The sequence below is a fragment of the Triticum aestivum genome, chromosome 7D (assembly GCF_018294505.1).
Source record: "Triticum aestivum cultivar Chinese Spring chromosome 7D, IWGSC CS RefSeq v2.1, whole genome shotgun sequence".
Lineage (NCBI taxonomy): Eukaryota > Viridiplantae > Streptophyta > Magnoliopsida > Poales > Poaceae > Triticum > Triticum aestivum.
Genome location: NC_057814.1, coordinates 614,298,906 through 614,325,253, shown reverse-complemented (window position 1 = coordinate 614,325,253; position 26,348 = coordinate 614,298,906). Strand labels below are relative to the sequence as shown.

The 26,348-nt window shown below is 44.9% G+C and overlaps 1 protein-coding gene and 1 pseudogene across 1 annotated transcript; both read left to right on the top strand.

Moving 5' to 3' along the window:
• Window positions 1–698: 698 nt before the first annotated feature.
• Window positions 699–19,416, top strand: LOC123171425 (formamidopyrimidine-DNA glycosylase-like; annotated as a pseudogene).
• A 3,898-nt stretch (window positions 19,417–23,314) lies between these two features.
• On the top strand, window positions 23,315–25,844 carry LOC123171424 (MEIOTIC F-BOX protein MOF-like). The gene is made up of 4 exons (XM_044588933.1): window positions 23,315–24,257; window positions 24,351–24,548; window positions 24,633–24,909; window positions 25,807–25,844. Exons 1-4 carry the CDS (start codon window positions 23,337–23,339, stop codon window positions 25,842–25,844), a joined length of 1,434 nt encoding a protein of 477 aa, XP_044444868.1. The 5' UTR covers window positions 23,315–23,336.
• The last annotated feature ends 504 nt before the right edge of the window (window positions 25,845–26,348 follow it).

The following is a 26,348-nucleotide window of genomic DNA, read 5'->3' as shown; positions in this document are numbered from 1 at the left end:
TTTATCTCTTGAATCGTGCATCCAAATTATGAACTGTTTTCCCTATTGGATTTCTCGTGTTGAGAGTTTCAAAATTAGATCCCATGTTGATCGATTTCAACAATTTTTTTTCACGAAAAGTCTAGAACAGAAAAAAAAAACAAAAGCAATCAAAAAAAATAAAACCCCCAAAAAACAAAATCAAAACCAAAGAAGGACGAAAACCAAAAAAACTGGAACCGGAAAAAATTCATAACCGCTTTTAAAGATTTCTTGGAAAGCACAACTGTGCTTTTCCCTTTTCCGGCAGCATAGTTTTCTTCTCATGAAAGGCTAATCTGTGCTTTTTCTTTTTCAGGAAGCATAACTGTGCTTCTCGTGGAAGCACAGGCTATGCTTCTCGTGGAAGCACAGTTTGTGCTTCCCACCTCAGTTTTTTGGGGAAGGATGTGGTTCCTTGAAAAGGGAAGCACACCTGTGCATTTTGTGTTTTTTTTGTGGGAAGCACAATTGTAATTTCCCCTTCTTAGATAAGCCCATACTATGTTTTTTTTCCAAGAAGCACAATTGTGATGTTCTGCTTCTCACCAAAAAGCATGGCTTCCCGAAAATGAACCCGATTTTTTAAAATTTTGGTCAAGATCTGAAGAAAACCAAGAAAAAACTGAAAAGCCCAAAAACTAAGAAACAAAAAACACATGAAATGATAAAACTGAATCATGAGGGTGCGCCAACGCTCAAGAAGTGGTGACAGCAGGACGCAGCACTTGGCAGGCTTCCAGGGCCCTAAAAAGGATCTATGCGGGGAGCCCGCGAGGAGGTACTTGGTTACATGTTTGATGGTTGTTCCCCTGGCATTGCGGATACTTGAGTACTTGGACCAGCCTTGTTTCATGGCGTGTCGAAGCCATATGGCAGGTTTGCACGCACGCGTGAGGAGACCACGACAACTATATCTTGCCTTACACGAGTGCTACATCCGTCTCGCTGAAGCGAATGCCCCTCCGTGTAGCTACTGTGTCAGCCTGTTATCACAAGTTTAAAAGAAAGAGAGAAGTCCCACTAAGTTAGCTTCAGATTCGTGTAAATTACTAGGGCGTGAAGTAGTTGAGGTTAAGAGAGCCGGTTTTGCATTTGTTTTCTCAGATTTTTGTACTTATTTTTCGTTCTTTTTTCACTTGTTTCTTTTTTTTCTTTCTTTGTTTTCTTTCTTTTGTCTTTTCTTTCATTTTCTTCTGTTTTATTTGCTTTTTTTGTTTTCTTCTATATTTTTTCTTTTGGTTTTTCTTTGCGTCTTTCATTGTTTTTGTTGGGTGTCCTTCTGTTTTAGGTTTTTCTTTGTTTCTTTTGGTTTCATTCTACATTTTTCGTATATGTCAAAAACATTTCTCTATTTCATGTTTACCATTTTTACAATACAAATTTAACATTTGTTTAATACTTAGTCAACATCTTTTTGTACACAATTTTTAATACAAAGATTAACATTTTTAATACATATTCAACTTTGTTGTAACATTTAAAAAAATTCTTGATTACATTCTTTCAAATAAAAGATTAATATTTTTAATACATGGTGAACATTTTTTATACACACTTAAGATTTTCCATATGCTTGGTTAACATTTTTTAATAATTGTTCTACATTTTCTCAAATGCTTGATTAACTTATTTATTTACATGATCAAAAAAGTTCATCATTTTTTAATACATGGACAACATTTTTTCTATACACATTTAATGTTTTTCAAATGCTTGATTTACATTTTTTTTTAATTCTTGCTCAACACTTTTTCAAATGCTTGATTAACATTTTTATATACATGATCAAATAACTGCATCATTTTTTAATACATGGTCAACAGTTCTTCTATACATGTTTTAGATTTTTCAAATGCTTGATTAAGAAATTTCAAATAGTTGTTCAAGATTTTTTTTGCAATGCTTGATTAAAATGTTTTATGTACATGATCAATTTTTTTTCACAAACATTATTTTTTATACCTTTTTTACATACGTCGTAAACATTTTCTCTATACATATTTAACATTTCTAAAATTGTTGGTCAGCATTTTTCAAATATCGTTTTGCTGTGTGTTTTTTGTAAAATATATCTAGAATATATTAAAAGATACTTTTTTGAAAAAAAATAATGCAAAAAAGGAAAGAGGAAACATAAAAAATAAAAGAAAAAAACGAGGCTGTGGCATCCCGCGGGTCTGGGCCGGGCCTTCTCTCTCCCCATTGGGCAAGGTTCCATACGTTTCGCTTAATGCGAGGCGCCCTGAGGAGACGCCCAAACTTAACCCATTCGCGCTTGGGCCCGGTTGGGACGGACTCGCTCGCGGCCTGCCTGAGGACTCAGTGGAGAGGGGGAGAGCGGAGAGGCCAGAACTGCCGGAGGTGGAAGCAGCGCGGCTGGCGCTGGAGGCGCACTGCGTGGGCCACCGCATCACGCGCTGCGCCGTCGCGGACGACTCCAAGTCCAAGGTCGTCGTCGTCGCCGCCGGGCGCGCGGCCTTCGAGCGCGCCATGGTGGGCAGGACCATCGTGTGGCCGAGCGCCGGAGGGGCAAGAACCTCTGGCTCCGCCTCGACGCCCCGCCCTTCCCCTCCTTCCAGTTCGGTCAGTAGTACCCACTGCCATCCTTCCTCCTTTGCTAATTGCTTGTGCTGCAGCAAATTCCTTGGTTGGCGATGATTTATGCTCGATTCCATATCAGGACGCGGAGAATTCGCTTAATTGCTCCTTGATGATATCCCAATGGTAATTATTGCCGATTAATATCTTCCAAGTGATGGAGAGTTTGGAATGGGGACAATTTTTCGGGCTTGGCCAAACACTGAAGACTGACAAGAGCATGCTCTGGGTTTGCAGGGATGGCAGGTATGATCTACATAAAGGGCGTTGCCGTCACATCGCCATCTTGTATCAGGCACCCAATAGCATAGGATCGAGTGGATCGGCACCCAATAGACCAGATTTTCCTATCTTTAATGTTAGAAGTGATTCCAATCTATTTTTCTATAGTGATAGTTCAGACATTAGCAATTAGCACTGCCTCAAAGCAAACAAGTACAAGAGGCAAGTGCTCTTTTCCGTTTCGTATCTCTCCTTCCGAGTTGCGAACATATTGTTTCACTAGGATAGTCCTAGTAAACTTGCAGCATGTAATGAATGGTATGGATGGTTGCAGATCAGCTGTCAACTCCGAGGACGAGTGGCCGTCCAAGTACTCCAAGTTTTTCGTCGAGGTCAGGAGCCCAAGCACAATGTGCAAATTCTTTTAGGTTTTGTTTCAACGCGGAATTATCGGTGGTTATCTGTTGCTTTTGTGGCCGTGCTTGTAGAAACTGCTGAATTTATGATATTAGTAGTTCCTAAGTTAAAAGCTACATAGGATCCCTGCTCTTGTCATATCTTTCTTGGTGAATTGTAGGATTGTTGTGAATGTGATAAGCAGGACCTCCATATCCTATTTGCTGCCATTCCCCGGAACATGCCTACTCGGCTACTCCTGGCGAGTGAGCCAGGACCTCCATATCCTATTTGCTGCCATTCCCCGGAACATGCCTACTCGGCTACTCCTGACGAGCAAGTGATTAACTTCAAAACCTCTGCGAAAGTGCTCCATGCACGACACAAATGCCCGATCTATGCACGACACATACATCCAGCGGCCGGCGCCCTTTACAATCAACGAATGTTCGGCCAGATTTAATCCATCGTGTGTGCATCGTCCGACTTCGTTGTGTGCATAGCAAGACTCAAACCTCTGTCCATGGATTTTATTAAGTGAGTAGTTTATTTGTGCAGCTGACAGTGTGTTCATTAAGCTCGTCATGTTGGAAGGTTTGTGCTATTGGGCGCTTGGCGCGCGGCCCCGATGGAGGTGGTGGTGGGGATCTGATGCCTCCTCCTCGGATGGAGGGCTGCGGCCCCAGTCGGTGGCGCGCGGCTCGGCCTGGCGGCGGGCGGCCTCCCACGGCTCTGCGGGCAGTCTGGAAGTCACGGTCGACGGTGCAGCGGCGGCTCCTCGCAGTTCGCCGGGCACCATGGTGGAGCTTTGGTGCCGTCCCGATCTGCTTTGATCCTTGCCGGCGTTTGTCCCTGGCGGCAGCGTCCATCATCCCATGGTGCCAGATGGCCGGATCTGGTGTTTGGGTGTGGTTCCGGGCGAAACCCCTGGCCGGCGCGGCGGCCCCCCAAAGTCGACGTCTTTGGCGCCAATCCCCTCCTTGGAGGCTTTGGGGGTGGACCCTCCCCTTCTCGCCTCCTCACCGAGGGGGCCCCCCTCTCGCCTCCTCACTGAGCTCTGGCGAAAGCCGGTTCTCCCCTGGTCTGGGCGTTGACGGCACCTCGGTGGCGTGCTCCTTCTTGAAGGCGGCGGTCGGGATTTGCTATTGGTGGTGGAGCGGTCGGCGTCTCTGTTCCAAAGCATGACGGCCTGGTTTTCCTGCTACATCCTCCCCGGCCTCGCCCATGCATTGTGATGCTTCTTCGATCTTCTTCATGGCTGCGCGCCTTCGTCCGACAGCTCGCGTCCCGTGCTCCGTGCTGCCTCTGCCGGCTTTGGTTCTCGTCTGGTTGGTCTTCCGTTGCTCGTGGGTCAGCGCTGTCTGCTTCTCCTATGGTAGCTCGGTCACCTTGAGCTGGGCTATGTGGTAGCCACTCTGCTAGGCGCCAGTGCGGCACCCATCGAGCTTGGGTGAAAGGGTAGTGGCCCTTTGTGATGGTGGAGACAACTCAAGTGTTGCCCAAGTATGGTCGTGGATGTAGCCAACGCTCAATGCTTGCATGGCGTGTCCCTCCTCCCGAGCACTCAGTTGGCTAGTTGGTGTAGGTGTAGTGCTGGTCGTCGGCAACGGTGCTCTGCTGTTGCCATTGTGCTGTTTTGCCTAGCACCTTGGATCTTCTTTCCGCTTTGCTTTGCATTCATCCCCTTTGTAATGTGGTGCCCTTGTAATCCAGGGCGGTTGATGGCTTTGTTAATTCAAAGTCAGGCTAGGTTCGAGCTCTCCTCGGGCCTAGCCGGCATCTTTTCTCTAAAAAATGTACGGGTCCTAGGACCAATGGTTGGACAATCGCACATGATTGTTGAGGCCTGATTGTACAAGATGGGAAAGGACTAGGATTTTATTTTGTTATTCTTCGCTTATCTCCAACTAATATTCAAAAGATATTAATAGCCATGCCATGGACCTGTAGCAATCTGATCTTATCCCTAACAATTTTGCTTAACACACCTAGTAGATAAAGCTGCTACTGTTCAATAGATAGAACTGCTGCATCTTCTGCACTTGTTGTGTTTCAGTGCTGCTTGGTCGTAACAGAGTTCATGTTATTCTTTGTAATCGAAAACCCATCCATTGCAGATTGCTTCAAGCCTAACAAGGGAGAGTTGTGAAGCAATACACCAAAGCATCCAAGAGGTTACTCTAACTCTATAATTGTTCATCGTAGTTTTGCATTTCGTAAGATCAACTGTGACAATTATGTTGGATTTATCGGAATCTCGGTAATTATTTGGTACAGTTTGTTGTCTTTTGGTCCTCATTAGATTTATCCAATTTCTGGTTATTGCAGGAAAGAACATTGAATTCATAACAGCTGGTGGTAGGTTGAGCAACATTACTTCACTGCCACACCTTCTACCATCCTAATTCTATCTAAACCTCTGATTTGTTCTCTCTCTATTAGACTAGAGCCTATGTGCCACAACTGCAGAAGCTGACTGGGACCCAATCTAACAAAAAGGTAGTGGCTAGCCCAGGGTAAGTGAGCGGGGATGGTGATGCCAAGGAAGAAAGGGTAGAAGGAGAAGATGATGCCAATTTGAAGCCAAGAAAGAGGGTGGCAACATTCCGGGCTGCCAGGGGACAGCAAAACAAGGATGCCATAAGTGCCCTCTCCAAAAAAAAAAACAAGGAAAATCTAGTGGCTAGAAGAAACCAAGCATTAAACATGGCGGCAAAGATGATGTCGAGACTACGGAACCAAACAAAGTTGTTGCCGATAGCAATGATGAGCATGATTTGGATAGACCAACTGCTAAGATGCACACGGTATCATGCTGAGGTACAGGAAATTTGTCCAAGAATAAATTGAAAACTACCAAATGATTCATGTCGAAGAGGATGAAAGAAATTCAGTGTATGTTGGTTCCACGTTGTCAAACGTCAATTTAGTGTATAGTATGTTGGTTATGTGTTTTACAGTATATTACATTCCAGTGGGAATGAAACCATTTGAAATCTTCAGAATTTCATAACTTTGTGTCTGTTTCCTGAACTGCAGCAATATCATATTACCGTATGAACAGAAAATGCATCTGTCTGAACTTTCCATCTGTGTTCACTATGAAATCCAAATGGTCAGATTCTCCTCTCGAGTTAGGCCATAAATGTCTTGAAAAAATTGGACAGCCTTCATTATAGTATTTTGTGATATTTGATATATGATGTTGTATCAAATATGAAAATGTTCCAAAGAAAATACACTAAAACTGGTCCTATCTAGAGAATATGGTTACCCTTCCTTCTCCACAAAATCACCATCAATACCAATGCTCTTTTTTTTTTTAAGAAGAACGACACCCAAGGGCATCTTAAATCTGATAATTATCGAGGAAAACAATAACGAGTACAATGGAAAGTCAATTGGATGCTTCACAACCATAAAAAATACATTTAAAATCATACTACCCTTCTTCCTCCAACTGTACGCCACCCGCCAGAGATTAAAAATTGCACTAAACCAACGGTAAATGAAAGGGGCACATGCAAATGCTCTCGCCATACCAGGTTTTAAAAACCACAATAGCCACTCCTCATTCGAGACGAGATCTAGAACTCGTTGAAGAAACATTGGTTTGGAGCATCACCTCATGCAGTACAATCTTGCAATCCATCACCACCGGACCAGAGAGTGGGAGAAACCGAACCATCTCGCAGAACAATATGGAAGAAGAGGTCGAAGTTGTTGCACCAATAGCCAGCCAACTGCACTCCTTGATGGACACACCAACTGTCAAGATTCGAAGACAACCAACAAATCTAATGACACAAACTCTCACATACCCTTCGCCGGTGCTGGATCAAACGTCATCATGTAGGGAGAGGACAGAGAGACCTTATTCCACATGCCAACGCCGCCACCACCTTGCCAATGACGTCTAGGAAACAAAACCTAAAGAAAAGAAAAATGAAACATGCAGGGTCCCCACTCTTCTTGCCGCCGATGAGACCACTAGACAGGGGAGATGAGGGGGACCAAGGGGGCGTCGTGAAGGTGACCTATGACGGCAGCTGGGGTTCATGGTCTCGCAATACAATGCTAAGAGTCATCCTACAAATGTTTAACCAAAGTTAATATGAAAATCTGATCGAACCCCAAGTTGTATCACCTGGAGATGTCCCTTAATGCACTCTTTGGTCGCCAGCGACTCTGTGCCGCTCTTCTTTTTTGAGGGAAAGGCCTTCATGGCTTGCTTTATTAAAATTAAACAATGCTTACATCGTCCGCTAATAGTTCCGAAATAAAAACCAGAGGTGAGTCCAACCACAAATTTGGTGGATCATCACGTCCAAACTGAGTTAGCGCATGAGCTACCATATTTGATTCACGATTATAATGCTCTATCAAGACCTTCCCGGAATCATGTAACAATGATCTGCATTCATCTAGTATCGGAGCTACTACCATCAAGTGCACAGAATTCTGCTGGAGTGCTTCCGCCACAATTTAATTGTCCATCTGAACCAGTATAGAATTGCATCCCACAGTGCTGGCAAGTTTTAATCCCTCAACAAGAGCAGCCGCTTCAGCCGACTCCATTTCGACGACGTGTTCAAATTTCGCCATGGCAGCTGCTACAAAAAGGACGTCACTGTCACGAATAATTGCTCCACCTGCACCGGTGTTGTCCTCATCCGAGAAAGCAGCATCGACATTAAGCGCCAACTGACCTACCAGGGGCCTCCCCCAATGATTCAGTCTTGGTGTCGCTGTAGGTTTATTGGCCGCACACGAAAAATTCAGACAGAGTGCCCTGATGGATTGGCATGTTTGGACCTCTTCTTGCTTAACAATTTGTCTTCGCTGCCACCATAGATACCAGCTCGTCACCGCCACCAGCTCTGGTAGTTCAACAATGCTCATATTGCTTCTTATGTTCTAGGTCACAGAGAAAGATTCCCATGATTTCTACTCCTGTACGTCCAGGTGCAGCTACTGTAGCCATTATTTCATGTACGCCAAGGCACCTCCATACGCCCTGTGCTCGGTTACATTCAGTGGCGGTGCCAGGATGAAAACCTTGTGATGTCAAGCTTTTCCAATCATTTTTTTTTGTAGAAAATGAAACAAGAACAGAAAACGCCATACTTTATTGCGGACATATTTATGGTAGCAGTCCTTTGTGATCATGCATATTTTGATCTGTACACATGATGGCATGGTACTAGAGTGGAATACACCGGTTTCAACATAAGTTACTATTGAGACAATGATAGAAAAATTTGTCGCCTATTCAGTTCTGCAGATCAGACTTGATATATTTTATTATGAAGAATGCAATTCTTATTTATAAATAAAAACAATAGCTTACTCCCTAATATTGCTACAGAAAAAAAGTGATACATAAGGAAGAATATCACAGTGTTGGCAGACAAAACTTACAAATAAAAATGGAAAAGTGGAGGCCTTGCCCTGGTGTTGGATCGGATACAGAGTGCCGACTAGTATAGGAGTATTGATCAACACGATAGATAATACATGTGCGGTTGTGGGTGGGTTGCTCGCGGCTCGCCGGACGGCCAGAGGTCGCGGTTCCTCACGTCTCACGGCCAGATCAGAGATCGCCAGCTCCGGGCGAGGCGACGGACGGGAAGACATTGCAGTGCGGCGGTTGTCCACGGCCATTCAAGAGAATGCAGTAGTTGGAGAAGTTGAAGGAGATCGCGTGATTTCGGGATCAACCGATCCGGTTCGTTCAGGTAAGTGATTTTGGACTTCTATATGGCCCAACCACTTGTTACCCAAACAGATAGTAGATGATAGATGGGTCTATTTCACAAGGAAAGAAAAAAGGATGATAGATGGGTCAGTGTAGACGTGCAGTCAAATTCCATTTTTTGTTCGTTCACCAGCGTGGTATGCGTACATGGGATTCAACGACCTACGAAAATCCTGTGTTGTCAACCGACAGCACAGGCATAACGTGGCTTCGCCACTGGTTGCATTTGAATGCCATATGAGCTATATCCTCAACATGCGTGGAGCAAATCGGACATTGAGCTGAGCGAGATATGTGCCTATTTGCTAAAAGACAACAGCAAGGGAGTGCATCATGAAGACATCTCCAAAGAATTTTTTTTAATTTTGCTGGGTACCTTCAAACTCCAAAGTTTCCTCCAAATTGGATGTGCCAAGGAGCCACTTATGCCGCGATGATTTATATTACTTGATTCATAATATTCCTCCCATTGCTTATAATAAGTTGAGCGTACTGAAAAAATACCCGACTTGGTAAGATGCCAAGCAACGAAGTCCTCCTTTTCATGCTGGAAGATCGGGATTCACAGAATCCTATCTGCGTCTATACTCCAAAAATTGTCTCGTATCAGCTCCTCGTCCCGGTCCCCAGTGACTGGGTTTATGAGTTCATTCACCATTGTGAGCACACAGTTGCCCCTCAGTGACAGACAGCGCTGGCGTCCCCATCAACTCGCTGCTCCGTGCCGCCGCGCGGCTTGAGCCGGAGAAGCTCGACTTCCGCCTCGCCTCCGGCTTAATCGACCGTTCCCTCGCTGTCGATCTGCCTCGATTCCACCGCACCACCTCCATCGCGCTGGACCTTTCCCCCATCACCCTGGCCGTGCCGGCCGGTGCCGATTTCCCCGCACTCGAGAGTCGAGACGCTGTCCCTGGCGCGTTGCAGTACCGACCTCGACGCCTTGCTCTCCTGGTGCCCGCGCTTGCGCACGCTCCGCCTCAGCACGGCCAGCGACATTAGGGTCAACTCGCCGTCGCTCCAGGAGCTTGTCGTCTGCTGTGAGACCAGTGTGACACGACATGTCGACATCGTTGCTCCCGCGCTTAAGCAGTTGGCCATCTCATTGACGGCGGTGGACCTCAGCATCTCCGTCTTGGCACCAATGGTGGAGAAGGTCTCGTGGCACTGCCTATACTTTGGACCGCGTATTGTGTTTGGTCTTTGGGGCCTCAACAAGGTGCAGCTACAATCGGCAGAAAGACAAGGAGAGCCATCGTCGCTGTGCATTTATGCTTGTGCGGTGCGTCCCTTTTACTGTTCAATCTGCTCCAAGCTCTGACTAAACTAATTTTGTGAATGATATCTATCTATCGTGGCAAATTGTTTTTTCAGTTCTCTGGCTTTTTTCGCGCTCAGGCAGGCCACTTTAAGCAGGAGATCGAGAAACATATGGTTGCTGCTTTCTCTGGTTTAGAGCTTCATCTCACAGCGAGGGGGCATGCTTTTGGAGCGTTAGTGTTTCATCTTCTTAGAATGAATCGAATTCGTACTGCTACACGGAGGCTTAAGGTCGTCCTAGAGAGATCAACGGTAATTCTCAGGTCTGATTATATACCCAATAGTACATTGTGTATTTGTGTGGTTATTCATATATGTACATTTTTTGTTTTAGTTCAAAGAAGTATGCCCGCCATACTGTCCTTGTGAGTCAAACTGGAGGTCCCAGACTATATCCTTGGATGCTCTCGAAGAAGTGGAGTTCAATGAATTCGACGGAGCAGATCATGAGTTTGATTTATTGGAATTGATACTTGGATGTGCACCGACACTAAAAAGAATGATTGTCAAGCTGTCCGAGGAGACCTCGGCAAGTAATGATGGATGCGCAAAGATAGTCAACATCTTCAAGGCATGTTCTTCTGTGGAATGTGATGTTTATCACAGCTCGGGTGAGTACATATTTGGCATGCATTATTAGTATCTTCCTAATGAAACACATACATACTCCCTCCATTTCCGAAATGAAGGCTTATAAATTTTCTCCCAAGTCAAACGCTGCAAAGTTTGACCAAGTTTGTAAAAAGGCCATAGTGATACTAATTTTGTATTGTATAGTTGTTGATAATTTTTCCTATATAAGCTTGTTCAAATTTTGCACCATTTGAAATGAGACAAAATTATAGTCCTTTTAGGAGAAGGAGGAAGTAACTGTTAATCGTTGTGTAAGATTTGACTGATTTGTCGAATATGTGGCATTGACATGCCAATTATATAGTTTGGTCGTGCATCTCCGATTTATTAGCTAATTAAACATGTTATATTTCTGCCGAATTTGTGTGCTCAGACCCTCATATTTTTTTATAGAAACTGAAACTGAATGGGGGATTGGATGGTAAGAAAAAATCAGTATTTTTACTCAGGCTTCCTTACCTAAATTGCTCTTTTGCATTTCACAATCTTCTTCACTGATCTTGCCATTTTGTTTTGCATCTGTATACGAGTTTCTTGGTTAGCTGAGGTTATCCCATCTGAATTCATCGGCCTTGGGGTTTGGTGCAAATTTTTGTTCAAGTTAAACTTTATGCAACAATTACTTTGCTGTTTCTTTCTGCTGTCAGCGTGTATTATGTTTATTTGCGGTTTTGCATCTGTATTCAATAGCAGAAAGACGGTGTCCAGATAACCTAAAGTTTGTTGTCTCATTTAAAATTTTCATTGGCCTTCGGGTTTCTTCCTGTTCTCAGCATATTGTGTTTTACTTGACAACAATCCTACACATATTACTCCACATTTTCTTGTTGTGATACTGACTGGAGCTTGTTTCAATTTGTCTCGTCTGCAGGGTTAATGTACCGCAGACAAAATTTCCCGTCGACATGATTCTCATCCTTAGGTCTCTCGATCCGTGGTGCACATTGGCAAGATCATCCTTTGGGTCTGTGGATTCATGGTGCGCTGCGCATTGACAGGGTCTCGGGACTTTGCTTGGTTGGTTCAACTGATCATCTGGCGTGTTCTTTCGCCAATGTACTGTACTAGCTATATACAAGGAGCACAGTTATATGTTGTGTGGTTTCTATGACGTTTGACTATTGAATTAATGCACTCTACCTATGTCGTGAGTCAATTACTCGAAGCTGACTATCATGTTAAGCCGATGGTTTCAGTTCCTATTTTGCATTGTTACATTGTGACGACGACATTGCATGTTTTCAGCGGGAGTACAATTATCACCTTGCAGCTCTTTGTGCTTATAGCTATGGTTAGATGAACGAAGCGGCTCTGTGAATTAAACCACTGTTTCCTCTCTTTTCTAACTACTGCACCCTATATGATGGATCGAAGATGCATCTTTGTGTCACTTCTGGTTTAGCAGAATCTGTATCATCTTGTGTAGATGCAACAGGAGCATTGCGGCGACGGCTGAGCTAGTGTGAGATATGCAGGGTGCTAGTTGATTCCTGGCTACACTCCTGCTTGATTGCAATCTATGGTGAGAAACTCTGATTGCTGAAACAACGCCGGTGGCAAAGGCTTGGCTGTTCGGCTTGAGTGAGGAACTGCAGCATGATGAGTTCGTCAAAGCGGTTGTAACACCATTGCCAGCAGTCTGGCATACTCGGCGTCGACCGATTCATGAAGCTGAATTTCAATCTATGCTGTTGGCCCATGCTTAAGTTGACAGGAAGGCGAGGACCCAGATTCCTCCATCAGGCCGTGCAAAATTTTGTAGCTCTCTTTTCTGAAGGGAGACATGTATGGCCGTGGATATTCGGCTTGAGTGAGGAACTACGGCAAGATGAGTTCGTCAAAGCGGTTGTAACGCTGTGGGCAGTCTGGTTGTGCCTTTCTTTGTGAAGGGAGACATGCATGGCTTTCGGATTATTCAGATCCTTTGTGTATCCCTTTTTCGATAAAGGGCGATTTTATTATCTCTAGCATCAAGGGGATACAAAACATTATGAGTAACACCCAGCCTCTGTATCCCTATGAGCATCATTAGGCAATGAAGCTCTAATGTTATTCTGAGAAATAAAACAGCAGTAGTGATGCCTCTCCGCACATGGTAATTCACGGTCCTGGCTAGATTAGCTTAGGGCATTTCTAACCGATCCCCAATAAATAGTGGAGGATCCGGCCGAGTAAACCCGTACTGGAGTATATTTACTTCACTAAGTTTTGGCCGAACCTAGCTGATCCGCTATATATAACGGAGTATTTTTTTTTTCTGAACTTTGCAATTCTAGTATACATTGCAACTACATATTAGCACACATATAGAAACTAAACATAAATTTGAATGTTCAAGCAAATCACGAATATAGTTTATAAACTGAATTCAAAGTTTACAATCCAAATTATTCAAATTTAAACACGCCGAATGGTCCAAATGTACTAAATAACATGTGATAGGTCAACTAGGACTCGCTAAGACATTGCGAGTGATGCTCAATAAGATCTTGTTGGAGTTGAGCATGAACTTTTCGGTTCTCGACCTTGCGATGCTCCTCAAGGAATGCCAGGATCCTGTTCGTATCATACTCTGGCTCAATCGGAGTCCAGTTGGTGATGTACCGAAAGTTCCCAGGCATATCCCTCTCGTCTTCAATGATCATGTTATGCAATATGATGCAACAAGTCATAATCTGAGGTCCAGTACTCGGCAGGGCCACGAATAATTGCAAAGCGGTTCTGAGGCACACCAAAGGCTCTCTCCACATCTTTCCTAGCAGCTTCTTCACATTTGGCAAAGTGAATGTTTTTGTTACCTTTTGGACGGGGAATTGTTTTGACCAAGGTGGCCCATGTTAGATAGATGCCATCCGCTAGGTAGTAACCCATCGAGTAGTTGTTTCCGTTGACCGAGTAGTTGCAAGAAGGAGCATCTCCTGTAGTAAGCCTAGAAAATAGTGGTGATCTCGACAGCACATTCATGTCATTGTGAGAGCCAGGAAAACCAAAGAATGAATGACATATCCAAAGATCCTTCGTTGAAACTGCCTGAAGAATGATCGTTGAATCGTTGCAGTGGCCTTTGTACTGACCCTTCCATCCTGCAGGACAATTCTTCCATGTCCGGTGCATACAGTCAAGTGATCCAAGTATCCTTGGCCATCTCGTTGCTTCATTCTCTATCATCAGCCTCTGGGTGTCTTCCTCAGTTGGTGCTCTCAAGTACTCTGGGCCAAAGATAGGGACCACTACTTTAGTGAACCTTCAAACAGCCTCCAAGATTGTATCTTCACCAATGTGGACATAGTCATCAATTGCATCGGCCGAACACCCATATGCCAAGACTCGAACAGCCACAATGCACTTCATCAGAAGATTGAGCCTTGCACAGTGGCGATGCCGAGAGCCAGGGGTCATCGGAGATGGTAGATGCCGGCGTCACTAAAAATGAGCTTGGCTTGGCATCGACTGAATCCTGCATTTCTAGCAGTCTATGATTGTTTTGGTTGATTCCTAGTTTCACATGTGCTTATGTAACCTATCCAGGGATCATCATCTGCAAAGAGGAGAAAGTCTGTCGCTGCAAATACAGAAGGCGGGTTGTCATAAATCATAGTTCTTGGCACTTTTCAGGTCAGCCATCAGAGGCTGCCACGATACATAATGTTGTAATAGATCCACCATTTGTGGACAAGTAGAGGCCCGCGTCAAAGCTTTCAGTTTCGGCACATGGGACGGCGGCACTCCCCAGTACTGCACCAAACTTGAATATTGCGATGGATCCCTATAGTACTTCTCTGTGTTCCTTAGGACAGGGAGAGGTGAACGCCACGGCTTCTTCCCAGAGTAGTGCCCCTCTGTCTCAGATGGTATTGTTTTCATGAAATATTTTTTTGAAAGTAAGATTTTATTGCTTCCGGCCTTTGCACTGTCATGATCATATTGAGAGCATGGTAATTGTCTTGAATGACTGGTAGCTTCCTCCCCTTTTGGAAAATGGGAATAGTGTATCTACATCCAACTTGGTTTTGCTTTAGTCTTATTTGTTAAAACGTAGTGACTATCTATAGACTTCATCTTACTATCTGATTATGTCAACCATACCCTCGAGGCTGTGACGAGCAATCAGTCTCTAATATATTACCGACACAACACCTAAGTCAGAAATTATATGTGTGTGCATATTATTAGTTTTAAATATGAACCATAGCTACATCTCTGGTCACGCATGACCGTCCGGATGCCCGTGAGTATATATTTTTTAATATTCTACAAGACTGCTATTGTTTTTGTAGGTTGAACAGGAGTTGAAGAGGGAGGGAAGGAAACAATGTTACGCAAACAGGTACTCTTACTAATAAAAACAAACAATCTCAAGTGAGAATGTGGAGGAAAATTACTTTAAACAATGTTTTCTACTCCCTCTGTAAACTAATATAAGAGCGTTTAGATCACTACTTTAGTATTCTAAACGCTCTTATATTAGTTTACGGAGGGAGTACTTTTCTGCGCTTATCTATTTCCTTGTGAGCTCATGGATGCTTGTATGTTGTGTGGCACTAGAGATAGAAAAATGACGGGCATAAAATGTACTATTTTGAACATTGGTATTATGCACGTTTCACTATTAAGTTCGATCCGCACAAAGATCCCTCCACATTAGAATGCCCCAGATAGGTTATGCTTTTATACAGTTATTTTCTATTCTTTCAGAAATTGAAGCAATGGCTTAGGTGTTAAGTATGCATTCGCTGAAATTCATGGCAACAGAGATCATCTCAGGCATCCAGAAGTTTAGTTAGAAAATACTTTCTACTTGATCCTGCGCAGTGTTGCCTAATATGCCTGAAAACTTTTGGACAAAGTAGTATGTCGGACTTGATGAGGATTTGTTACATGTATGTCGTTTTTTTCTTGAAAAATGCCAGGTGTCGTTTTACGCATTTTAGGTGGATAGTATGGTGTTATAGTGACCATGCATATATGTCCATCCAAACGAGCACCATTTTACCTATAAGGCAGGACTGCACTATATACTTCAATAGTCTATCCTAATGAGTTGTACTTCCAGGGAAAGTTGGTGAGTATAAAAAACCTATGAAGCTCATGGAAATTAAAGGATATCTCTTCTGGAAGCTAGTCAAGGACAGCTGGTCTTTACACGCCGCATATATACCTAAAAGAGGTTGTCCATTGTGTGTGTTTACTTGATGCAGTTTTCTGCGAGATATATACAAGCAGTTTCAGAAATAAGAGACTTGCTGCCATATCCATTGTTGAGAGAATTGGGAAGAAACACCAGTTATAAATTTGTTCGTTGATCATTGCTGCTCTCCAAAACTGCTGAAGCTAAACATGGCCTCTTAATAAAAAAAAATCTTTGTCCAGCATATCTAAGAGGATCAATGAGATGGACTTCATGTATGTAACAGTGCTACTGCTGTGGATATATTATGGTAACCAATGTGGATTTTCTTTGCAATGTGATGTGACAAGATGTCTGCATTGTCATTGCCGCTTGTTGTACTGTTATACAAAATTTGATTGTATTATAATCAACACATCATCCCTTATGTTCAGTTTCTAGAGTGAAGTTCTCATTTGTTAGATACACTTGAGTGAATTCCCGAATTAAACCCAAGAGCTATATAAATACTTTGTTCATCTGGATTGTGAGGAAACTTCAGATATGAATTTATGGTAGTGATTTCTAAATATTTTAGTTATTATAATCTTTTCGGGATTTCATTGGGGTTGTGGCACTTCCTCGCTCCATCGAAATGGAAAGCACTCACTCATCTTTCAAATACTCCAACCGTTTTTTTCCCAGAAAACATTGAAATTCTTGAGTATAGAAAATATTTGTTTACATTCTTCCTTACAAAGATAATGGTACATATGTCAAGTTTGAGTAGTAATATATCATATCTATAATCATAAATATTTCATATGATTCAGTATTCTTATATATTTATACGATCAATTAATGTCATAACTATCTTATTATTTAAGTAGATGCATGGCTTGTTGACTAGGGTATATGCATTCATTGATCTTAATTATTTTATTTTGCGTCCTTTTCATTTATCCATTGATATAGTTTTCTTTCACCTGAGCAATATGATTGGTAATAAAGTATGTGTAGATGAAAGCATATGTAAATGTTAGACAATTGTTCTGAAAATTATTTGATGGCAATCAAAACGTGTGTTGCATGTGTAAGTTTACTAGTAATAGAACAAAGTATCTCATCGATAGGTAGCTAGGCCTAGAATTTTCCTCCTGGTTAGTCTGTCCTCAATGTGGCTCTATGCCTTGGGATTTATTGTTGATGTGTCTAAGCTAATTAGATTTAAAGCCATGGCTTACTGGCCAGGACTAGAGTTAGCTCCTGAGGGCTTCATGGAGTTGCAGGTACAAAAAAGGTCTATTATATCAACGGATAACAGCCAACTCCGTTGTAATAAAACAGTATCTCATCAATCGTTGGCCAAGTCTGGAATTTCCCACTAGTTAGTCCCTCCTGAAGATGGCTAGGAAGGAGCTCCACAGCTCCACAGCTTGGAGTTATCCTTGATGTCTCTAACCTGTTAACACAGGGAGCCAAGGCTCGTCTGAAGTTGGTTTTGAACTTTGATGTGTCTAACCTTTTAAAACTTACGTATTTTACAGCTTGATGATTGCTTGGAGTTTTCCTTCACTGATAAGAGGCGCTTTGAAAGAGTTTGGTTATTTGATGATGTACATGCAAGTTTTTTTGTAAATTATCTAGAGATACTTGTCCTTTAAATTTTGTACAAGTTCCCTTACTCAATTGTTGTTGGCAGCCTGAAACTGTACCTCCAATTTCTGAGCTAGGTCCGGATGCCCTCTCTGAGCCGATGTCTGTTGGACACTTTTTTGTACTCACTGACCAAGAAGAAGATTGGAATAAAAGCTCTTTTGCTTGATCAGGTGATCGCCATCTAATCGATTGCAGTTCTTGCCTCTACATTCTACAACAGTATTTTTCAATGATATACAATTTTTATTTATTGAAAAGGAGGTTAGACCCCCAGCCTCTGCATCAATCGATGCATGCAGCTATCTTTATTAATTATTCCACAAAGGTCTGACAAGAACATACATCAATCCACCCGAAGCCACCACTCACACCTACAAACTCGATAATGTGGAGTGCTCTCACTCCCCATATCTAAAACCGGTGTCGTCGCTGATCCATCCACATAGCATATCAAGACCAACAACCGGTGCAGCCTACCTAAAGCGCACACCACATGCACACGTTTTAGAAGCCGCCTCATCATCAGACCACTGGCCCATATTCAGGAGAGAGATCGGCATTATCCTTGCCAGTCCGGACATCCGTTGGCGCCACCGCCCTTCACTCATCCATCCAGACGCGAAGACTCTGGAGGATCTGTCGTGCGGAGCACCTGCCAACCAGGCATGACTCAGTGTAGCACCTGTCTGCCAGGCACGACTTGACAGCTCCACCGAAGCTCCGTGCAAGATGAAGCCGCTCCACCTCCCGCCTCTGTCTTTCAGCGATGCTCCACAAACGATGCTCCCAAGAGAGAAACGACACCGTAGTACCGCCATCGTCCGATCTGGAAGACCAAATCCAAGGGTTTCCCCTGAAGCAACACGAGTGGGTCGACAACAGTTACACGACGATGCCTTCATCAAGGTAACGGCGCAAAACGCCGCCATTGCACGCCAACGGCTCGGTTTTCACCGGCAACTATGTCTCCCCGACTCGTAGCCGGGACTAAATGACGAATCTTGAGATCCGACCACCCAGCCGCAGGACGACCACCTCTGACGGAGGAGATGACCACCAGTGCCGGTTGCACCGGCAGAACAAATCTGACCGGAGGTTCCGCCGATGTGACCACCAGGCCCTCCATGCCGCCACCGTCGATCCAAAGGTAGATGGCGCGCCGCCGCCGCTGTCGACCGTAACGCCGCCAACGCCGGAACAGGGCTGGCCGCCGCGCCCGCAGCCCGCACTGCCTCCGACGCCGCTGCGCCACAGCCATCGTCGTCGTGCCGATCGGATCGGGCGCGCCTCCACATGATTCGGAACCCCACACAACCCTAGAGGCGCGGGAGAGAGGCGATGTCCTCCGCCACCGCCATCGACCCCCGGGCTTAGACCGGCGGCGTCCCCCGGCAGCGGCGGATGGAGGGGAGGAGGGAGTGTGCGCCCCCGGCGGTTGGGTTTAGGGCGCCGACCGAGTCACCCTAGCGGGGACGATGCGGGGGCTGCGGGTCTCTGCAAGATGCTGATGATATACAAAATTAACTTGTACTATTTCTTATGATACCATACCTGACATCTTGCCTTTTTTAATGATCAGAGCTTCATATCAGGCATTGGTAATTGGATCACAGATTTTTTTTTAGGGGTAATCCGAGCTTTATTAAACGTCATAAGCCACAGTATGTGGGATACATCTCAGATCATGAGGATGACCTTGTATTGAGCGGATTTGACACATCCCATAATCAGTTGAACCCACCGCATGTCAAAACCAAGTTTTCGCAATACCGCCTCCAGAAAGACCCACTCAACGCGGTCATACGCCTTGTGCATGTCCAACTTGACAACACATGATCCAAGTTTTCCTTTCTTCTTCTTCTTCATGGTATGTAAACACTTGTAAGCCACAATTACATTATCAGTAATGATACGCGCTGGAACAAAAGCGCTCTGTGTCTCACTAATAATATCAGGAAGAAAAATCTTTAGCCTAGCTACCAGCATCTTCGCTAGTACTTTGTAAATAACATTACAGAGGCTTATTGGCTTAAACTGTGAGACGTTCTCCGGCGTATCAACTTTGAGAATCAGCATCATGGTTGTGTTCCATCCCTCTGGGTTAACCCCGCTATTCACAACATACAATACTTCTTCTGTAAGACCATCACCGATTAAATGCCAATTTTTTTTATAAAATATTGTGTGTAAGTCATCTGGCACCAGGAGCCTTTAAATCACCAATGCTGAACAACGCATTCTTCACTTCCTCCTCAGTGTATGGCGCCAACAAAGCTTCATTCATGTATGGTGTTACTCTTGGTTTAACCTTCTCGAGTACTTCCTGGTTCGCCACATGTACCTCTGCCGTGAACAAGTTCTGGAAGTAGCTGTCAATCAGATCTCTCATAGCCTCATTATCCTCCTTCCAATCATCGCTTGCATCCATAAGACGCCGGATGAGGTTTCTCTTTTTTCTGGCTGTTGCAGAATTATTGAAAAAAAACTGTATTGTGATCACCGAATTTAAGCCAGTTCGCGCGAGCTCTTTGCACCCAGTATATTTCCTCTTTTTCCATTGTTTCCTCAATCTCAATTAGTAGATGTCTTTGCCGATCTGCTGACTCGTCAGTAAGTGGGCCTGATCACAGTTTTTCCAACTCCTCCTTCAAGCTTTTCAGTCAGCGCTGTGGTGACCTGAGTATTATTCCACCCCGATCATGCAAATCCTTGTGTACCTCTGCAGTACGTTCAGCAAACGGCATAGTACCTGGTGTATGTGACCATGGTTCAGTTACTCGGTCCATCATCTCTCCTTCTTGCAACCACCGCACTTCAAACCGGTTCTGCTTCTTTCCTTGCCGCCTAGAACTATCCGCCTCACTACTAGTGGCCTGTTATCAGACTTGAGATGTGGCGCATTGGTTATCACCGCGTTTGGAAACAAACCATGGAAGCCCGCATTACAAACAGCCCGGTCCAAACGTTCCCCCTTCTCCATATAAATTGTTCACCGGTATGTCCCATGTCATCTAGTTCGCAATCCACTAGGGCACCGCGGAAATTTTGCATCATAAGTACAGGTCACACTGCACCTTCCTCCTTTTCATGAGAGTATAAAATCTCATTAAAATCGCCTATGATAACCTAGGGTAGAGATGCCTGAAGGTACATATCTCTCAAGTAGTTCCATGTGAGTGATCTATCCTCCCATTTGGGTTCACCATAAAAACCTGTAAATCTCCACTTCTCGTCGGATGAAGTTCCCATCCTTACATCAATGATATTCTTTGTTTTTTCCATTACTTCCAATACAACAGGATTGCGCCGAAGGAGTAAAAGACCGCCACTTGCCCCAACACTTTCCACAACTTCCACATGGTCCATCTTAAGTTTTCTCATCAATTTTTCCGCCCTCGCTGTGTTCAAATGTGTTTCGGACAGAAAAACACATCCGACCCCCATTGGTTCTGGATGTCCAGAAGCGCCCTTACTGCCGCGGTACTGGCCATACCGCGACGGTTCCAACAGATGGTTTTCATTGGTTCTGGCGATCACCCTCGAGGGGAGTCGCCGATGTGTCATTTGTTCCTTGAACCGAGTTGCTGGTTTCAGACTCTTGTCCACTGGTTCTGTGGCAATGTTCTCCAACAAGTGAACTTTGTCATTAACAAAGCCAGCTGGTGGTATTCGAGGAGACACCGGCACTGAAGCAACCATGCCATCCTGCAATATGAGCCTTTTCCGGGTAATGGGTACGATCGCGCCATTGGGGTAGTTAGCATCTATGTCCATGGCTAGCCCTTTTTGTCGGTTAGGGTCACCGGGGTTCCTTCTCCCTCTGCCAAAGCCACCGCCCTGCCAGCACCATCACCATTCTGCCCCATTCCTCTTCCAGCTCCTTGTGTGCCTCCTGGTCTGTCAAAGTTAACAAGTAACCAGCTACCCCACTCACAGTCCTCCAGTTTATGTATTCCATCCCCGCATTCAGTCACAACATGTCCAACAAGTCCACAGAAATCACAAAAAATCTAGCAGTTTCTCGTATTCCACGGGGTACTTCTTTTTTTGCTTTCATTGTCAGTGGCACAAAACGTACGAGCGGAGTACCCAGCAAGATGAACACCCTGGCTCGTAGATATTTAGTAGGGTTTATCCGACCTTCATTAATAATTACTTTTATGGGCGGGATCCCTACTTTCGTCGCTATCTTTGTCGCTAGCTTAGTGTGCTTCATGAGCCCCTCTGGGATACCCTGATGTGAGCCACACCGAAATTCGATCCAATTTATAGTCTGTGACGTTGGATATGCCATCATATTCCTCGATCACCACTGGCGCACCACGGAACTCCCACGGGCCTCCGTTCATTACCCGGTTCTAGTCGCCCAAACACAAAAACTGGGCCAAGAATAGATTACTGCCCCTGGTTTTGAAGGTAACACCCTGAGCAGACGCCCAAGCATTGCGCATCGATTTGAATAAGGCCACATGTCTGAAGGGTTTTTGGGTGTGAACCCTAAAGATCCCGATCCAGCGTGTTTCGTCAATCAGTCCTTCTATTTCTTGTGATAGATCCAGCTCTTCTTCCTCTTCTCCATGTAGATTCAGATCCACGAATCGATCTTCCAAGGAAGAATCATGGTGGTAATCCTCGCTATACATGCCGCTGCCAGCAGCAGCCCCAGGCTGGGCCGATCCCCATCCCGTCTCGGCCATGTCGCCTGGGTGGGGTACTCGCGTTCGTGGGCTCGACCACAATCCAATCACTGGGGTTGACATGGGGAATCACCGGAGATCTGCGATCTATGGTGGACTCCGGCGTTTGCCGCCGGAGGATACAGGGAACCCTAGGAGACCTAGGGGATGCGGGGTACGTGAAAAAAGAGAGGTAGAAACCTACGCTGTGCCACTCTTTGGTTAATGGAATGAGCAGATTTTCAGTTGAGTATTTTTTTTGCCAGTTGTCATCTTCCTTTTATACATGGAGTGAGATTGAGATAATGATAGTTAGGTGCCAACCCAAAGGATCACCATTCGATTTTGATCCAACGACTTAGAAAAATGGTTGCGTATTTTAAAAAGGGCGCCACCCTAGTGCGACGACAAACTCTAGTCTTAGGATGCAATGCCGCGCGGCTCTTCGTCTACCTCCGACTCTTTGACGCTTCCTCCCTTCTCATCCCATGACCTCCTTTGTTGCCAAATTTGCCAACGTCCTTAGATTCATCGCCGTCTAGTCGAGATAAGGTGTTCCTTTGATGCTGTTGGAATACTCATTAATCGTCTAGCACCTGTGAAATTTCGTCGCCGCGGGTGGTCAGTGCCAACCTTTGCCCTCGTCGCCTCGTCGTTCGCCCCCTCATCTTGTTCCTAGCACACACCAGACGTCGAGTCAAGATGGCGAGCTTCATACAGCAGTTTTTTTCCTGTTAAGAAAATCAGACATAGCAGACATACATTCTGGGCCGGGCTTATTCTAAAACCAAAAGGACCATAAGTGGAATGTTAGTTGAACCCTCGTACTTGCTCAGAGTAGTGGTCGTCCGCCAGTCTACTGCATCAGTTTCAGTCCCCACCTGGTAGCACAATTCTAGGGTTTTGTCACTCCGTCCCGTCCCGTCGGAGAGGAGAGATCCGGGCGTCGATGGAGGCGAGCTCGGGGCCTCGCCGGAGTTCCGCCCAGGAGCCAGATGGCCCAGGCGACGGAGCGGACCTCATCAGCTCCCTCCCCGACGAGCTGCTCCTCCTCGTCCTCGCCCGCCTCCCCTGCGCCGCCGACGCCGCCCTCACGGGAGTCCTCTCCCGCCGGTGGCTCGGCCTCTGGGCTGGCCTCCGCCAGATCGTCTTCCGCGGCGTGGCCCTCCCGTCGCTCGAGGCGGCGCTCGGCCGCGTCGCTACCACCCCGCCCGCGGTTTCCCTCCTCAAGATCCGCGTCCCGATCAAGCAGCAGCGTGGACCCGTCCCCATGGAGCACCGGACAGACAGCGCCGGCGTCCCCATCAACTCGCTGCTCCGCGCCGCCGCGCGGCTCGATCCGGAGAAGATCGACTTCCGCCTCCCCTCCGGCTTAATCGATCGTTCCCTCGCTGTCGATCTGCCTCGCTTCCACCGCGCCACCTCCATCGCGCTGGACCTTTCCCCCATCACCCTGGCCGTGCCGGCGGGCGCCGATTTCGCCGCACTCGAGACGCTGTCCCTGGCGCGTTGCAGTACCGATCTCGACGCCTTGCTCTCCTGCTGCCCGCGCTTGCGCACGCTCCGCCTCAGCACGGCCCGCGACATTACGGTCAACTCGCCGTCGCTCCAGGAGCTTGTCGTCTGCTGTGAGACCAGTATGACACGACATGTCGACATCGTTGCTCCCGCGCTTAAGCAGTTGGTCATCTCATTGACGGCGGTGGACCACAGCATCTCCGTCTTGGCACCAATGGTGGAGAAGGTCTCGTGGCACTGCCAATACTTGGGGCCGCGTATTGTGTTTGGCGTTTGGAGCCTCAACAAGGTGCAGCTACAGTCGGCGGAGATACAAGGAGAGCCATCGTCGCTGTGTATTTATGCCTGTGCGGTGCGTCCCTTTTACTGTTCAATCTGCTCCAAGGCTCTGACTAAACTTATTTTGTGAATGATATTTAACTATAGTGGCAAATTGTTTTTTCAGTACTCTGCATTTTTTCACGCTCAGGCGAGCCACTTTAAGCAGGAGATCGAGAAACATATGGTTGCTGCTTTCTCTTGTTTAGAGCTTCATCTCATAACGACGGGGCATGCTTTTGGAGCTTTAGTGTTTCATCTTCTTGGAATGAATCGAATTCGTACTGCTACGCGGAGGCTTAAGGTCGTCCTACAGAGATCAGCGGTAATTCTCAGCTCTGATTATATAACCCAATAATACATTGTGTATTTGTGTGGTTATTCATATATGTACATTTTTTTGTTTTAGTTGAAAGAAGTATGCCCGCCATACTGTCTTTGTGAGTCGAACTGGAGGTCCCAGACTATATCCTTGGATGCTCTCGAAGAAGTGGAGTTCAATGGATTCAGCGGAGCGGATCATGAGTTTGATTTATTGGAATTGATACTTGGATGTGCACCGACACTAAAAAGAATGATTGTCAAGCTGTCCGATGAGACCTCGGCAAGTAATGATGGATGCGCAAAGATAGTCAACATCTTAAAGGCATGTTCTTCCGTGGAATGTGATGTTTATCACAGCTCGGGTGAGTATATATTTGGCATGCATTATTAGTATCTTCCTAATGAAACACAGATATACTCCCTCCGTTTCCGAAAACAAGTCTTATACATTTCCTCCTAAGACAAACCGTGCAAAGTTTGACCAAGTTTGTAAAAAGGCCATAGTGATACTAATTTTGTGTTGTAGTTGTTGATATTTTTTCTTATATAAGTTTGTTCAAATTTTGCTCAATTTGACTTGAGACAAAATTATAGTCCTTTTAGGAGATGGAGGAAGTAACTGTTAATCGTTGTGTAAGATTTGACTGATTTGTCAAATATGTGGAGTTGACATGCCAATTATATAGTTTGGTTGTGCACGTATAATTTATTAGCCAATTAAACATTTTATATTTCTGCCAAATTTGTGTGCTCAGATGCTCATGGCTTTTTTTATAGAAACTGAAACTGAATGGTGGATTGGATGATAAGAAAAATTAAGTATTTTTACTCACTTACCTAAATTGCTCTTTTGCATTTTACAATCCTCTTCATTGATCTTGCCCTTTTGTTTTGCACCTGCATTTGAGTTTCTTATTTAGGTTATCCCATCTGAATTCATCAGCCTTGGGGTTTGGTACAATTTTTTGTTCGATTTAAACTTTATTCAGCAATTACTTTCCTATTTCTTTCTGCTGTCAGCGTGTATTCCGTTCTATTTCTGGTTTTGCATCTGTATTCGGTAGCAAAAATACAGTTCCCAGATAACCTAAAGTTTGTTGTCCCATCTAAGTTTTTCATTGGCCTTCGGGTTTCTTTCTGCTCTCATCATATTGGGTTTTATTTGACAGCATATAGGAATAATACAGGGGGAGTCTCCCCTCTGTTCTCATTCTTTTTCGATACTGACTTGAGCTTGTTTCTATTTGTCTCCTCTTCAGGGTTAATGCACGGCAGCCAAAATTGCCCGTCGACATGATTCTCATCCTTGGGTCTCTTGATCCTGTGGTGCGCATTGACAAGATCATCCTTAGGTCTGTGGATTCGTGGTGCACATTGACAAGGTCTCAGGACTTTGCTTGGTTGCTTCAACTGATCATCTGGCGTGTTCTTTTGCCAGTGTACTGTACTGGTTATATATAAGGTGCTCAGTTGTATCTATTGTGGTTCCTATGCTGTTTGACTATTGAATTAATGCACTCTACCTATGTTGTGAGTCAATTACTCGAAGCCGACTATCATGTTAAGCCTATGGTTTCAGTTCTCATTTTGCACTGTTTCATTGTGACGACGACATTGCATGTTTTAAGCGGTAGTAAAATTATCTGCTGTGAATGCTCCCCTTACCGCTCTTAGTGCTTATACAGCTGTGGTTGGATGAACCAAACGGCTCTGTGAGATAGCTCAGTACCTTAAACTTGGAATTATCCTCTCTTTTCTAACTACTGCACTACACCCTATATGATGGATTGAAGATGCATCT